We start from the raw sequence: 17,154 nt of genomic DNA on the forward strand, positions 1-17,154 counted from the left end.
ACAACAGTCAGAGGGCCTGGCTCTGGGCAGTTGGCTCATCCCTAAAAGCAGGGGGGTGGGCGTGGGGTCCTGAAACCAGTCACCTGGTGATACCAAGGGATGACTTATACCCTTGCCCCAAGACAACTGACATGCCAGGAGACAATGATTCCTGTCCCGTCCTGAACAAGGGATATGCTTCAGGAACTCTTAGTCAAGGAGTTATTAGTCCTATTTCAATAGATTGTATCTACTGTAATATGTAATTATCATAATTTCTATTGATCAGAAAAACATTTATTTTATAGTAGTCTGTAATTCAGGAGTTTCACCAATTGATTTTGGATTCTTCTCAGTTGTGACTCTTCAGAATGAATATCCTATTATCATTATGTCTAAATCTAAACATCAAGAAGTTTTAAAAAAAAGCTTGTTCAAAAGGCTGGCGGACCCTTTTGGCTCTCTGAGCGGCACCATGGCGGTCGGCAAGAATAAGCGCCTTACTAAAGGAGGCAAAAAGGGAGCCAAGAAGAAAGTGGTTGACCCATTTTCTAAAAAAGATTGGTATGATGTGAAAGCACCAGCTATGTTCAACATAAGAAATATTGGGAAAACATTGGTCACGAGAACTCAAGGAACCAAAATCGCATCTGATGGCCTCAAAGGTCGTGTTTTTGAAGTGAGTCTTGCTGATCTGCAGAATGATGAAGTAGCGTTTAGAAAATTCAAGCTAATTACTGAGGATGTTCAGGGCAAAAACTGCCTGACTAATTTTCATGGTATGGATCTTACCCGTGACAAAATGTGCTCCATGGTCAAAAAGTGGCAGACCATGATTGAAGCTCACGTTGATGTCAAGACTACCAATGGTTACTTGCTTCGTCTGTTCTGTGTGGGTTTTACTAAAAAGCGCAACAATCAGATTCGGAAGACCTCTTACGCCCAGCACCAGCAGGTGCGCCAGATCCGCAAGAAGATGATGGAAATCATGACCCGAGAGGTGCAGACAAATGACTTGAAAGAGGTGGTCAATAAATTGATTCCAGATAGCATTGGAAAAGACATAGAAAAGGCTTGCCAATCTATTTATCCATTCTATGATGTCTTTGTTAGAAAAGTAAAAATGCTGAAGAAGCCCAAATTTGAATTGGGAAAACTCATGGAGCTACATGGTGAAGGTAGTAGTTCTGGAAAAGCTACCGGGGATGAGACAGGTGCTAAAGTTGAACGAGCTGATGGATACGAGCCACCAGTCCAAGAATCGGTTTAAAATGCAGACTCTTAATGGTGACAAATAAAAGATCTTATTTGTGGTAAAAAAAAAAAAAAAAGGCTGGCGGATTTCAAGGCAACAATATTAATAGAAAACAATGGCCCATAAAGTGTCTAGGACTCAGTCATATCCTTCTAAACCATTCCTAGAACTGTAGCTATGGTCTACAGTTAGAGTAATCATTTAAACTGTACTGCCAGCACCAGGAACAATAGTTCTCAACCCTATTAGACACAAACCACCTTTTAAAACAGTTTAATCCTGAACTGCAATTGCCAGACAATATAACTTACCTACCACACACTAAAAGCCCTTTCTGAAATAGCTAGGGAAATAAAAGGGAAGCACTTATGTAAAAGAATGTCATGTTATCGTGCATATCTCTATGAAAAGCATCAGGCAGGAGATCATGGGAAGAGTCATTGAAGAATTCTGATGCTTGTGCCAAATACAGCAAGTGTCCCTGGAGTCAAGAGGTACGAACTGGGTGTGTTAAACTGAAGATGGACACCAGGAGCAGTCCTGCCCTTGGGAACAAATGACTCCCAAAACAGTGGGTAATTTTTGGTGACATGATCGCCAAAGAAAGAAACGACCACTTTTCATGACCTTCCCAGCAACTGATTACCATGAAAATTGGTGTGTATTAAAGCCATACAAAAAAAAATGATGGATTTTTACGTTTACCGCTTGTACTTTGGGATGTTTGCTTTCAAGGTTTTATGAAGAGGGCCTGTCGCTGCCCAGCAGTTAGCACAAGTGCAGTTTCAGACCCGGAAGTGTGGGCTGCAGGCCGGACGTCCGGGAGGTGATTGAATGATGAGACCGGAATCTGCGACCTGCGCATGCGCACCTAGGGGGCGCTGTGCTGGGGGTGGGAGCATGGGGAACCGATTCCATCTACTTCCGGCCCATCTGCAGGAGCGCGAGGCTAGACCAGCGCTGGATTTCCCCAAATCGCAGGTATTTTGCACTCTGCTTCTTGGGGGGCGGGGGGTGGGTTTCTTGGTGTTCATTTGGAGGTACGCTGCTTACTCCACAGTGGAGTGGCTGCGTTTGCAAGACTGCACATCGATACTTCAGATAAGAGTTTTCGCCCGGTTCATCGCCAACTTCCATGTTCTCTTCTTACAAGGTCCCCATCTTGTACGATAATGCAACAAGCTGTAGAGCAAGGTTTGGATCTTGCAGAGTATGTCATTGCAACTGCCCAGCAGAGACCGCCGAAAAGGAAATACTCGTCGAGCGGAGAGACGTCTCTCCAGGAAAAACTGTATGACATTTATGTTGAAGAATGTGAAGAAGAGCCTGAGGTTACGGAGGAATTAAGAAGCAACGTGAACCTGTTAGAGAAGCTTCTTAGGAGAGAGTCGTTGCCCTGTTTGGTGATCAACCTGTACCCAGGAAAGCAAGGCTATTCCTTGATGCTCCAGGGGGAAAATGGATCATTTTCAGAGAGCATTCGGTTGCCTTATGAAGAACGGGAATTTCTCGAATATTTGGATGCTGAAGAATTACCTCCTGTTTTGTTGAATTTCCTGGAAAAGTCTGCGGTTAACGTTTTTCATCAGGGGTGTGTCATAGCAGAGATACGGGACTACAGGCAGTCCGGTGCCGGGGAACCTCCACGTTACCAAAGCAGGCATATTCTCTTACGTCCCACCATGCAGACGTTAGTCTGCGATGTAGAGGCCATAGCCAGTGATCACCAGAACTGGACCCAGGAGGATAAACTTTTGCTTGAGAGCCAACTGATCTTAGCTACAGCGGAACCACTGTGTCTAGACCCTTCTGTATCAGTAGCCTGCACTGAAAACAGACTGCTCTATAACAAACAAAAGCTGAACACTCTTGCCATGAAAAGGAGCCTCAAGAGGTTTTCTGTGCCCGCTTTGAATCAGCAACAGGAGCTATCCCATTGTCCACCTCCTCCTGAGCCAAGAATCATGACTTCTTGCAAAAAAATAAGAGAAAGTAAAACAAATGAACTGTATGACCTCAAAATTTCTAAAGCAGGCGATTGTGCAGATACGTGGATACAGAGACCCTGTAACTTGGCTGTTCCAGCTCAAGTGGATGTGCAGAAATATGCTACAGGGAAGAAGCCTGTCAGATATGAGGAGTCACAACCAACCCAGGAGGTACTAGGTGATTCTGCAGTTGGATGTGAGGCTGCCTACCAATCCCAGGCAACAAGGTTGACCGTCAGGCAGCCAACTGATAATTCACTTGCCACTGGAAATGGGTCTGAGAACGAAGCCACAAGGGAGAGAGAGCCGTGTCTGCCCCAGCCTTCCACAGATGACCAGTTCAAGAGTTTCCTGCCCAGGCCACAGACTGATGCTGGGAGAGTGGTCAGTCGATCCGAGCAACTGGTCCAGAAGAGCACCCAGTGTCCAGTGCAGATGTCACCCAGCTCCAGTGGCTCAGCCCATCTCAGGCAGCCTTCTCCAGGGACACAGTCAGCACAGCCTAGGGCTGCATCCATCCGGTCCTCAGTGCCAGACCGGGGAGCCAGACCTCCACCCCCACTCAAGAGACGTCCCTGGAGCCTAGAGAAGAGCTCCTGCAGTGACAGCTTTACCTCACAGCAGGCGGGCAGCTCTCAGGCCCATCCATCTGCTGGCCCTGCTCCTCAGCCACCCAGTCTTTCCCAGAGATCATCTGTGCAGCTGAACAGAAGTATCTTGCTTCCTGCAGCCGCCCCATCCACCGTAGTCATGTTACAAAGAATCCCGGATGTCCAGGTCACGACCATCTCCCCTGGCCTGAAGGAGATCAGACTAGTGGGCCCCTTTTGCTGTAGCCAGGCCTCAGGGAGAGGGTGTGCCCCTAGGGCCCCCGCTCCTGTGGGGATCCAGCCGGGCCATCAGCCCGCAGCTCAGCCATTGAACCTGCAGCCCGCAGCACCACTGGGGCTTCCTCCACCTGCTTCTCTTCCTTCTCCTACTCCCAGAACGGTGCAGGTGTTTTTGAAGAAAGCTTCTGGTCTGAAGCAGTATACTGTGGTGCAGCTCCCCCAGGGGTTGGTGGTCTGGAGCAACCAGCATGGGGTCCTGCAGTCGCGCTTCTACCAGGTACTTACCCAGCAGCTCTCGCCACAGCCCTGCCCTGTGAGTCATCGGCAGCCAGCGGAACAGCCTTCAGGTACACAGGGTCCAGGAGCACAGGTTCCAGGGGCACAGGCCTCAGGGCCACAGACCCCACAGGTACAGACCTCAGGGGCACAGACCCCACGGGAACAGGCCTCAGGGCCACAGATCCCAGGGGCACAGACCCCACGGGCACAGGCCTCAAGGCCACAGATCCCAGGGGGACAACCCCCACGGGCACAGGCCTCAGGGCCACAGATCTCAGGGGCACAACCCCCACGGGCACAGGCCTCAGGGCCACAGATCTCAAGGGCACAACCCCCACGGGCACAGGCATCAGGGCCACGGATCCCAGGGGCACAACCCCCACGGGCACAGGCCTCAGGGCCACGGATCTCAAGGGCACAACCCCCACGGGCACAGGCATCAGGGCCACGGATCCCAGGGGCACAACCCCCACGGGCACAGGCCTCAGGGCCATGGATCCCAGGGGCACAACCCCCACGGGCACAGGCCTCAGGGCCACGGATCTCAAGGGCACAACCCCCATGGGCACAGGCATCAGGGCCACGGATCCCAGGGGCACAACCCCCACGGGCACAGGCCTCAGGGCCACAGATCCCAGGGGCACAACCCCCACGGGCACAGGCCTCAGGGCCACAGATCTCAGGGCTACAACCCCCACGGGCACAGGCCTCAGGGCCACAGATCTCAGGGCTACAACCCCCACAGGCACAGGCCTCAGGGCCACAGATCTCAGGGCTACAAACCCCATGGGCACAGGCCTCAGGGCCACAGATCTCAGGGCTACAAACCCCATGGGCACAGGCCTCAGGGCCACAGATCTCAGGGCTACAAACCCCATGGGCACAGGCCTCAGGGCCACAGATCTCAGGGCTACAAACCCCACGGGCACAGGCATCAGGGCCACAGATCCCAGGGGCACAGACCCCACAGGTACAGGCCTCAGGGCCACAGCCTCCAGGGGCACAACCCGCACGGGCACAGGCCTCAGGGCCACAGTGTCTGGGTTTACAGCTTCTAGGGGCACAGGGCATTGCCTGGCCCAATGTCACTGTCCACACCCAGCCAACAATGGTCCTTCACCTCCAACAGCAGCAGGACTTTCTGCAGCCCCGGGTGCCTGGGTTGTCTCCACCAGGCTCCAGCCAGAGCCACCCTACACTGAGGATCTTGCATCACAGGATCCAGACCTTGGCGGCCCCGCGCCAGCCGATTTACTGGAGGGTGGTGCGGTGCCCAGAGGCTGCAGCCCCAACAGCCCCCACCGCGCCACCCCCTCGGGGCCCCAATCCAGGCAGCCAGACTGCAGGGACCCTGGAGGGAGGCCCCCCAGCCACCCCCAAGCCCTGAGGACTGCCTGGTTTTCTCTCTTAAAAAAAAAAAAAATCCAAGAGCAGCCACTAAATGAATCCTGAGTGCCAACCTCATTTGGGTTGTTTTTTTTAATGTGTCACTATTTTACATTCTTGGATGTGCAGACCTTCCACAGAGGCACAATTTTTACATACAAGCCCCGAAGGTCTTTAATAAACTGGGATTATTTCACTTAAGCCATGGCTTTGGTGGTGGTTGTGCACAGTTATTTTTTTTGTGATGTTCTCAAGTGTATCCAGACCCAAACTAGTGTCAGTTTAAACTCCTGAAGCCTTGTTATTTCTCTCAGGCAATAAAACTGTAATACCAAGAAAGTAAAAATTAGTATTAACAAGATGATTTTTAAAATTTTAGATGAGTTACTAACACATGAACTATGGCATCTTCACCATTTCACGTGTCCAGCTCACTGGTATTTGGTAGACTCACCTTGTCGTACAACACATCTCTAGGATAACTTGTGCTTGTGCAAGTGAAACTCTCTCCCCGTGGAGCACCAACTCCTTGGGTTCCGTCTCCCCCAGCCCCCGCCCCCACCCTCTACTTTCTGGGTCTCTGAGTCTGGCTGTGGTAGATTCTTCCTAGACGTGGGGTCCTGCAGTTGTCATCTTCAGTGAGGGGCTAATTTTACTGAGCATCTTGACTTCAAGGTCCATCCCTGTTAGCACGCCACGGGAAGGTCGTGGCTTTTTACAAAGGGTTTCACTGTATGTAATCTACAGTGAAGTGGTTTATGAAATATTAGAAACATCCTTCAGAAGAGAATGCACTTCCATATTAATTTAAGTTTTTGCACAGTGTATGAAATGCAATTTTTAGACATTTTGGGTGAGAAAAAGCTAAACATACCAAAAATTGATCTTATCACTTTAGAGACCCTGGACCCCTGCAGGTGTGCAGCAGGGGGTGGGGCACTTGCTTGCATGGTTGTCCCCAGCCCAGGTCCTCCAGGCTGCAGCTTTGAAAAGGCACTTCTGGGATGTGGTTGTCTCTCTATAAAATCATTTACATTTTTGAGATCCCTGGGTTGTTTGCAGAAGGTAAATAGCTAAATGTTTGGAAATGAGTCGATTTGTTTGTTTTTCAGGTGTTTTCAACCTTGTTACATTCGAGGTGATGTCCGCCTGCCCCCTTCCCTTCTGTCTCTTGCTGAGTGATCACCCATTGGTCAGCCGCCCCTGCTTCCTCTTCTCTATTTTTTTTCCTTCTTTCTTATTTCAATGGGGCTCAAAAGATCCCTGAACTGTTCTGTTTACTTCATCCCTTTCTTCCCCCCCTTTTTTTATTGTGGTAAGTTTACGTAAGAATCACTTATTTTAAAGTGTACAATTCAGTGGCATTTACTCCATTTACAATGTTATGCACCCACAGCCTCTATTTCCAAAACATTTTCATCTCCCAAGGCAAATCTCTGCACCCATTCAGCACTGTCTTCCCAGCTTCCTCTCCCCTAGCCCAGGAAACCACCTATTTAAATTCTGTCTCTATGGACTTCCCCATTCTCCATTTTTCCTAAAAACGGAATCAGAGACTATCTGACCTTTGCTGTCTGGCCCCTTTCACTTGGCATGATGTTTTCGAGGTTCATCCATGTTGGCACAGGTCTCAGCACTTCCTTCCTTTTTAGGGTTGAATTCCCTTTCCTTGTGTGTGAACACCAGATTTTGTTTATCCACTATGTGTTGATGTACATTTGAGTTGTTCCCACCTTTTGCCATTGTGAATAGTGTGGCTCTGAACATTTGTGTACAAGTATCTGAATGCCTCTTTATATTTTGTTCTTTTAACTTTGAAGGAGAACTTGCTTATAAAATTATTTTTTCTAAGTATACATATATGCCTTTTGCCATAACCAAGTAAAGGGAAGTTTGGTCTGGCAGTTCCAAAAGAGATGATTGAAGAGACAGATAACAAGCCGGTCTTACTCGATCAACCCAGCTGTACTAATGCGCTACAGATCCTGTTAAGGACAGATTTGATCAGCTTGAGGTCAACAACACAGAGAGGCCAGCGGAGTGACCCTGAGTCCATTAGAGCTTCATGCAGCCCACCCTGGACATCTTCGGGAATGGTGCCTGCGCTTTTAAGGAGTGAAGCAGTGCAATGGCCAATTGCAAAGAAGAGTTTATGCTCAGCTTGTGAGCCAACCAGACACCAGAACTCAGAATTTGTGTACCTCCTCTGTTTTGTCCTCACTGATCTTCTCAAGTGCAGATGGTGACACCAGCTGAAGTCCTGCTTCCTTCCCAGACAAGCAAATAAATGCAGCTTTGTTTCAGATTACTGTTTGGTGGTCTTTGTTTATTTTCTTCTAATGGTCCTCACCAAGGTTGGTAATTCAAAGCAACTGCCACACTGATGAAGACCGTACTCCTGGAAATAAAATCCCAGAGGATGTCTTCATTCAAACAGCTGTGTAGAGAGGACTTCCCATGTACCTTGTACTGTGTGAGGCCCCAGGTGGGATGGGGAGAATGCAGATACCAAAGAAAAATACCTCTTTAGAATGTAGGTCTCATCCAAAAGTCATGTAATTTTATCCATCAGCAATTTAAGCTAGATTCCCTGTATGATAAAGTCTCAATAGAATAATGAATGTTACATATCTAAAGATGAGTACACGACAGAGAAAATGGGAAACAGCAGAAGATTCAAGGTTTTAGTGACTTACCCCCCTGCCAGAAGTTGGATGTTAGGCCACAAACCAAAGAAATGATGGAAATAGGACCCCAGAGAGAAAATATTACCCAGCTCATGAAGTCTGGGTACGTGTATCTGCACAGAGAATTTGTACTTGTTTGTAAGTGATAATTTTGAAAATCTATCATTCAATTCTAGATTGCTCTTTTGAGAAATCTTGAGGAAAAGAATCCTAAGAAACTTTTATTACTATTTCTTTAAAGTAACAGAAACATATTAGGTTTCTTGCTAGACAGACTATCTGCAATGCCCTCTTCTCACTTTTGCCACCTCTCAGCAGATACCAATATTGGCCTGTTGGCTTTGGTTGTGTTTTGCCTCCTGAAATAGCACCACGACCCCCTGTTCCTTAGAGAAAGCTGTTTATGCTTACTGGCAAAGGAGAGGACAACACTGGCAGTCTTAGCAGTGTTTCAGGTAGTTAAATGTCTTTTCCCATAAAAGCTAATAAAATAATCCTTCAACTCCAGTACTTTAGTATTTGATCTGCGGGGGAAATTAAAGCAGCTAAAACTTAGCTGCTTTAGTTGCATTTTGAGAAACACCTAGGCTCTAAAATACAAAATTTTCCCCTCTGTTCTCACTCTTTGCTAGGTGCTATTTTGTCTTTACATGTTCGAATTCACTCAGTCTTTGCAAGGAAGGTAGTTAGACGAGGAAACAAGGCATTGAGCGCTTAAATAATTTTCTCTTGGTCAGCCAGCTATCAAGTATCAGAGCCTAGATTTGGACCCAAGCCTCCTGGGGTCAGAGACCACGGGATCCTTTAACACACTACCCTCTCCACTGCCTCACTGAGGGCAAGATATAGACTTGTCCCCAGTGGGCTCATCGTATGATTGGAAAGACCTCAAAACATGTGGATGAAATGACAGATTACCATCTGTCACTTAGCTGTATGTTGGTGTTTCTGATCATTTGAAGGAGAAAGATTCAGTACTCAGCTGAACATTGATATATTCTCTTTATATGTTATGCTCATATTTTCAAAGACATAATTGAGATCTAGACCAAGCAGGTTTTCTAATACTGCATCCTGTATTAGAGAGATTCTTCCACTCACTCACAGGCAGGGCTGGAGATCTACAGACCCTCCCCGTGGGTCTGGCTCTCTCACAGAAGGAAATGAGTGGGCAGTGCAAGTCCAAGTTTACTTTGATGAAGAGCTTAATCCCTGGATAAGAGGCCTCTGGCATTTGGTGAAGGTTATAAACCGTTTCTCAGAATAACATTTTTATGGGCATAAAGTAAAGTATATGACATTACAAAGGAAGCCCATGGTACTAAAATACAACCCTGAAAATATATATATAAATAATATGTATATAATAATATATATGTAAATGTATATAAATAATACATAATAAATATGCTTGTTAATGTATTAAATAAGATTTAGCAGAATAATTATCAGAATTTCAAAGAAGTGCTGAGCATGAATGATATTTTGAGGTATCTGCAATAAATGAAAACACCTGTGATTTCTAATTTGCTTCAAAGACACAGACATTGTTAATACTACTGTGGTCTGTCATCTGTCTTCATTTGTGGGAAATAATACATTTCACTTAGAGATCAGAGAAAATGAACATAAAGCACTAAGCATTTTCTTTCCTCATTAAGTTCATGGATCTCCTAGAAATGTCCATGGGCCCCAGGTTAAGAATACTTGCTCTAATGGGCAAAAGAAGTAGGTAATGAGCATCATCTCCAGCGGTGTGTGCTATATGAACAGGACTGTGCTGTGCTTAGTCGCTCAGTTGTGTCTGACTCTGTGACCCCATGGACTGTAGCCCACCAGGTTCCTCTGTCCATGGAATTCTCTAGGCCAGAATACAGGAGTGGGTTGCCATGCCCTCCTCCAGAGGATCTTCCCAACCCAGAGATCAAACCCAGGTCGCCCACATTGCAGGCAGATTCTTTACCATCTTGGCCACCAGGGAAATCCAAGAATTCTGGTGTGAGTAGCCTATCCCTTTTCCAGGGGATCTTCCTGACCCAGGATTCAAACCGGGGTCTCCTGCATTGCTGGTGGATTCTTTACCAGCTGAGCTACCAGGGAAGGCCCGTGAACAGAGCTATCAGGGACCATTTGCTCACACTGTACATAGTGACTAGATAACTGAATGGTTATCACAGCAGCTTGGAAATGCATGCATTATCCATTTAATCCTCAAAAAGACCCTATTGGTAGTTAGTGTTGTTAACTTCATCCATTTCAAGTGAGGAAACTGAGGTAAATATGATTTGCAATGTAATTTGTCAAAGGTCACACATCTAAGGACAGGTCAGCATTTGAATCAGGTAGTCCGGCTCCAGAACCGACAGTCTTAACCACTAAACTGAACCTGCTTAGTAAGTTTAGAGCACTACTCTAAGAACACCTGGGGCTAAGTATAACTGCCATTTATAAAGTTATTTCCTTGGAAAAATACTTATAAAGAAATTGGACAACAACTCCTCCATAGACTAGGGCTTCCTCCATATAGAGGTCAGGAATTACTGAACACCCTCTAGTTGTCAGTTACCCCCTACGTTGAATAAGTATTATCCCAAAGTGACCTTATTCTGGGTTGCCCAGACCACAGATTGGCTGGGGCTGGAGCAGAATGGAGAGCACTCCCACGGAATTCAGCTTCCTAACTGGAGGGCATGTCACTTCTAAAGAGCTCTGTTGAGTACTCGGAGGGGTCTGAGGCTCTCCCCTGCAACCTAACAAGTCAGCCTTAATTTCATGAATGCTGGCAGAAGACAAGAATATTGGGTCAGAGACAAAGGGCTTTATTACTCATAGCACAACAGGCAGCGTGAGTTTCACGTGTGTCTTGGTTTCCTCGGCCACCCAAGTCCTGTGGGGACAACACCGAGGTGGGTCCAGGTGAATGCTGCACACACAGTGGGTGCGTGTCACGGGGGAAGAACCCCAGTGGAGGAAACAACAATATTTTTAAAGAGGCTGTAAACAAACCTGCCCAATTTTTTGCTCAAGAGAAAGACATTATCTTTATTATGACAGTCCACAAACAAATTTGTCTTTGGCTCCACTAGGGAGATACTATCTCCTTTTCCTAAGGCTGTTCAGTATACAAACTTCCTGGGAAAGTTAGTCCATGATAAAGGCTGTCAGCGTCTCTGCTCATAAGATATCCAGAAACAAGGAAAACATGGAGAAGTGTCCCCCAACAGACTTCAGGTGCTGGCAACTGGAATTCCTAGACAACTCCTTTAAATAGCTAGTGTCCAAGTCCAGATGGCGGCACTCAAGCAGTTCGTGTGTGCCTTCACTGATAAGGTTGTTTTCTCATGCTCATTCTATAAAAGGAGAGTAACAGGGTGCTGGTCTCTTTACCAGAACACGGGGATACTATGCACCCAGGAGAGCGCAGTGGCACTGGCACACTTCTCAAATGAATGATGGAAGGAAGGGGACCTGTGCCTTCTCTTCTCTTGCTACCTTGCCCTTTCAAGTTTTCCTGTCCCCCAATAAAGCTGACAATTCCACTCATTCCAAGCCCTGATGCGTGACACGTGATACCCAAATGATCTCAGAACAGCAGATAAAGAAAAATAACAGACAACTAATACTTCCCAGCAGCCAGAAGGAGGAACATAAAACAGGACAGGCATCCAGCAAAACAGAATTGCTAGAGGCGGACAGATAGCAACTTAAAAAAATTGTAAACATTCTGGAAATGGATGCTATGGCTTTAAACTTCAAAATACATTAGCTGAATTAAGAGAGAGGACAGCTACTGTGGTGGCCAGAGTTAGTAACCTGGGTGAAAGGGAAGAAATACTCAAGGGATAATGTCTCAAAAATTTAAAAAAGAAGAAACTTAGAGAAAAAAAAGTTAAGAGACTTGGAGGATAGATCAAGGAGATACAGCAAGCAAAAATAGGAGATCAGGAAGGAGGGAAAGGAACTGATGGAGGTGAAGCATGATTAAGCAAGTAAAAAATACAATTTTCCTTAAACAAAACAAAGACCCACGTTTACACACTGAAAAAAATGCACCGAGTTCCCAGATTCCCTTAGAAGCACAGTAGACAATCTACCCATTATAGTAGATTAATTACTGTTCAGCAAGTATTGACTCCCTGCCCTTTAACATGGAGCAAATTCTACTTTCCCAACTCTTCAGCTTGAGTTTTATCGTGTGACCCACTTTGGCAGACGGACTCTTAATGGATATGAAACAAGAAAAAACTTGACGTACACCTGCACAGCGGGCTCACCACCCCACGCTTCCGCTTTCTGCCCTGAGAAGTGCATGCTTTGGGAGGCTCCTGATCCGAGGAGGTGGGCAAATACATCAAGCAGACCTGGACCCAATTTGGATCTCAGAGGCAAGCCCAGGCTAGATTTGTGGATGTGTGAGTGACAAAATGCTTACTAATACCAATGAGATTTTTGTGGGAGTTTGTTACACAGCATTACTGTAGCAAAAGCTGGTATACACACTTAGTCAGAACCTGGTAAAATTATAAATCTCAATAATGAAAAATAAATCATAATTTTCTAGTCAGAAAGAACAAGTTTTCTATAAATAAAAAGTAAGATAAGTATTGGGCTTTTCTTAGACAATGTTCGAAGTCCTAGAAACTAGATGTTGAAGTAACATCTAGGAGATTACTGACAGTAAAGGGCTACAACCCACAAATCCCATACCCAGCCAGTATTTCATTCATCCATTGTGGTTTTTAAGAATTAAAAAAGTTGAACAACAACCTGCTCTCATCCAGAAAAATCATTCTAACCACTCAATCATAAAAAAAGAATGAAATAATGCCATTTGCAACAACATGAATGGACCTGGAGATTGTCATCCTGAGTGAAGTGAATCAAAGATAAAAGCCGTATGATATCACTTCTATGTGGAATCTTAAAAAATGACACAAATTAATTTACATACAAAACAGAAATAGGGTCATAGACATAGAAAACAATCTTAGGGTTATCAAAGGAGAAAAGGGGTAGGGGAGGATGTGTGAAATAGATAACCAACAAGGACCGACTGTATAGCACAGGGAACTATAGTCGGTTTCCTGTAATAAACTATAATGGAAAAGAATCTGGCAAAGAAGCTACACACACACACACACCCCCACACACACATATGTATATATATCTTTGCTGTACACCTGAAACTAACAACATGGTCAATCAACTATTCTCTAATATAAAATTAATAGTCAAAAAACACAAATCCCCCCAAATTAATTCATTAATTAAATGGGTAATGATTGGATTTCTAAAAATAAGTAGTATGTAGTTTAATATAAATCAATCATAAAAGTCTTAGAATATGTAATATAAATACTAGATAAGGATTCTTAAAACAAAAGAGGTTGCTGCAAAGACAATTTTATAATAATCTAGAACTAAACTTTCAGAAAACCCTAGACGTTGGATGTGGTGAGCATGGAGGTAGAGTGGAGGAACAGCATTTGAAATTTCTCGACTAGAGCAGGAAGAGGAAATAGTCTAACAATATCATCTTATTGGGGTAAGGAATTCAGGGAAAAATATTCTGCCTTGGTGAGAAAAATAGTTGAGGTGCCTTATTTTCAAATAATAGGAACAAAATAAGTAATTGATTAAGAATACCAGAGAATAACAAGTTGCCATTAAAAGAATGGAAAAGTACAATGGAATGCCATTAACAATGGCAAAAAAATAGAATGGATAGCAACTTAATAAAACCAGAAAAAAAGGAAAAAGAAAAAAGAAGGACCATCAAAGTCAAATGGTATAGCACAAATACAACACAGAAGGAATAAAACCAAGTATACCAGTCATTCAGTAAATGCAAACGGACTTGATTCTATCGAAAGATCAAAAATGTCAAAATGAGTTTTAAAAAATGAAACCAAACCCAGCTATACAGTAAGTTATAAAAAAGAAGAGGAGGAAGAAGAGACAGCAAGGCCAATGCCATAAAAAAAAACAGAAACGGCAATATTATGATCAGGAAAGGGGGGACTGAAGATAAAAGAACCTTCGAGAGACTGAAGAGGTATATCATGGAATAACAGAAGGCACAAGTGTCAAAAACTTTTATGTTCCAAGCAACTCAGCAGCTAAATACAGAAGAAAGCAAGCCTAGGACTGAGCTTCGAAAGATGCCAACATTTACAGCTTGGGAAAAGAATAACAGCTGGGACTTGCCTGGCGGTCCAGTGGTTAGGACTCTGCACTTCACTGGGTTTGATCCCTGGTTGGGGAATTAAGATCCCACATGCTGTGCAGTATTGCCAAAAATAAGCAAAAATAAAAAGAATAAACTGGAATGGGAGGCTGAGGAGTGATCAAGAAAGTAGAGGAAGAGCAGGAAGGTGGGCAGATGGTAATTTCTGGAAGCCTCAATCTACATACATGTAAAGGCAACCCCAGCCACAGCAGTCAGACAACTTCAGCGTTAGAAAAGTCAGAACCTGGGGGACAACATGCCCTTCCCTGCAGGCAGGCTGAGGGAGCCGTGGGTCTTTTCTCACAGCCCTTCATTCTCCTGCATCTGCAATTTGTAGCAGATTGTAATTGAGATGCACAGTGCAGAATTAGGTTCTTTTATCTAAATGGGAGTTTTGTAGGCTTGGAGTGTTGTTAAGAAAGGAGCAGCTGCCTGATGTATGGTGACATTGTGGAACACACCAGTAGTGGAAATAGAAAGAGGGTGCCCATTATCTCCCATTAAAGATCAATTTAACTTCCTGAGACTTAAAAAGTGAGTCCATGTTAAGACAATGTACTGCTTCTGACCCACTAAAAATCCCTCTTTCTCTTCTATTGACTAATCAGGAGCCTATATTGTCAAGTTTTAGCAATGGGTTTAGGAAATTTTTTCTAATATCTATAGGAAATACAACAATATTGTATTGTTGTATTTAATATTAATACAATATTGGCAAATACAAGTTAGATTCCATTGCTGTGCCATAAGATGTGCAGAGCTTTCATTTTTCAGTGATGGGAATTTGTGGCAACTGGTAAATTTTCAAAACACTTTCATTGTGCACACTGAGTGCCCCCCTCCACACACACACACACACACACACACACACACACACACAGCCTCTCTTTTTTTTCTGGAACTGGTAGTAAATTATGAAAGAAAAATAAAGCTCTGCACAAAATACAGAAATGATCAGGATGCCACTTACCTGGGATTGTTACCTCTTCCTAGTCTTCAGGGAGATGCTGGCATTTTCAACGTGCAGGGAACTGGGGCAGGAGGACAAAATGTAGCTGGCCTGATTCAAACAGGGGAGGGAAGTGAAAGAATAGCTGATGTCCCAAACACTTCTTCCCCTGGTGAGGGGACTTGGGAGCTATTATTAAAGGGTATAAACTTGCAACTAGTAGATAAATAAATCTTGGAGATCTAATGCACAGCCCAATGATTACAGACAACAATATTGTATCATATACTTCAAAGTTGCTAAGAGACTAGATCTTAAATGTTCTCATCACAAAAAAGAAATTTTAATTATGTAAGGTGATAGAGATGTGAACAAACTCTATGGTAATTATATTGCAATACACAAGTGATCAAAGCAACGTGTGGTACACTTTAAGCTTACATGGTATATGTCAATTATATCTCAAAATTTTAAATGAATTTTTAAAAACCTTCCACTGAGTAGAACATTTGGAAATGGCTAACAGCATCCACTCAGGAATGTACCTTAAAAAGAAACAGATACAAGTAAGGTCTGTTGTTGTTGCTGCTGCTGTTCAGTTGCTCAGTTGTGTCCATGGGGAGGGACCCCATGGACTGCAGCACACCAGGCTTCCCCGTCCTTTACCATCACCCGGAGCTTGCTCAAACTCATGTCCACTGAGTCGGTGATGCCACCCAACCATCTCATCCTCTGTCGTCCCCTTCTCCTCCTGCCTTCAATCTTTCCCAGCATCAGGGTCTTCTCCAGTAAGTCGGCTCTTTGCATCAGGTGGCCAAAGGATTGGAGCGTCAGCCATGCTGAAGAGCCACGCTACCCAAAGTACGGTCCTCGACCAGCAGCATTGGCGTCACAGGGGAGCCTGTTAGAAATGCAGATGCAGGGCCCCATGCCAGACCTACTGAATCAGAATCTGCATTTTGCCAAGATCCCCACAAAAGTCTGCAAAGTGCCACTATGGACACATCTCCCAGCGAACTAATAAGGATTAGACACCCAAGTGTCTTGAAGTGGGATGCAGCCTGGACCTTTGTATCTTTACCAAGTTGCTCAGGGGACTCTGATGCTCGGCCCAAGTCTGAGCACCAGTGCATGAGAGCTGTGCTGTTCAACACAGGAGCCGGTAGTCACCTGTGGCAATATATTTACATCTACATTTAAACTTATTTGAACAAAAATTAAAAGTTCAGTCATACTAGCCACATTTCAGTGCTCACATGTGGCCACGTGTGGGCTACACACGGCTAGTGGCTACTCTATTGGATGGTGCAGATAGAACACTTGCATCATCGCAGGAAGCTCTGTTGGGCAGCACTAGTCCATTAGTCCTCAGTCTTGGCTACATGTCACAATGACTGGCCATTATTGTTGTTGTTAGTTTGTTTTAATATAGAATGCTTGTTTTATTTTTTTTAATGTTTATTTATTTATAGCCACACCTCGCAGCATGTGGGATCTTAGTTCCCTGACCAGGGCTCGAACTCATGCCCCCTTCACTGGAAGCACAGAGTCTTCACCACTGGACCACCAAGG

At 44.8% G+C, this 17,154-nt stretch overlaps 2 protein-coding genes across 2 annotated transcripts; both read left to right on the forward strand.

Moving 5' to 3' along the window:
- Positions 1–435: 435 nt before the first annotated feature.
- On the forward strand, positions 436–1,296 carry LOC106701671 (small ribosomal subunit protein eS1-like). The gene has a single exon (XM_070366458.1). The coding sequence runs from the start codon at positions 455–457 to the stop codon at positions 1,247–1,249; it is 795 nt and encodes a 264-aa protein (XP_070222559.1). The 5' UTR covers positions 436–454; the 3' UTR covers positions 1,250–1,296.
- Positions 1,297–2,406: 1,110 nt separating this feature from the next.
- Positions 2,407–4,144, forward strand: LOC102278738 (SUPT20H like 1). The gene is made up of 2 exons (XM_070366620.1): positions 2,407–3,934; positions 4,059–4,144. The coding sequence occupies exons 1-2, from the start codon at positions 2,407–2,409 to the stop codon at positions 4,142–4,144; spliced, it is 1,614 nt and encodes a 537-aa protein (XP_070222721.1).
- The last annotated feature ends 13,010 nt before the right edge of the window (positions 4,145–17,154 follow it).

This window comes from Bos mutus, chromosome X, assembly GCF_027580195.1.
Source record: "Bos mutus isolate GX-2022 chromosome X, NWIPB_WYAK_1.1, whole genome shotgun sequence".
NCBI lineage: Eukaryota > Metazoa > Chordata > Mammalia > Artiodactyla > Bovidae > Bos > Bos mutus.

Bases quoted from the DNA above. Each gene is read 5' to 3' on its own strand.
- LOC106701671 (XM_070366458.1), top strand. From the start codon at position 455: ATGGCGGTCGGCAAGAATAAGCGCCTTACTAAAGGAGGCAAAAAGGGA.
- LOC102278738 (XM_070366620.1), top strand. From the start codon at position 2,407: ATGCAACAAGCTGTAGAGCAAGGTTTGGATCTTGCAGAGTATGTCATT. The intron at 3,935-4,058 runs GTATCTTGCTTC...CTTTTGCTGTAG, and splicing joins ATCTGTGCAGCTGAACAGAA to CCAGGCCTCAGGGAGAGGGT.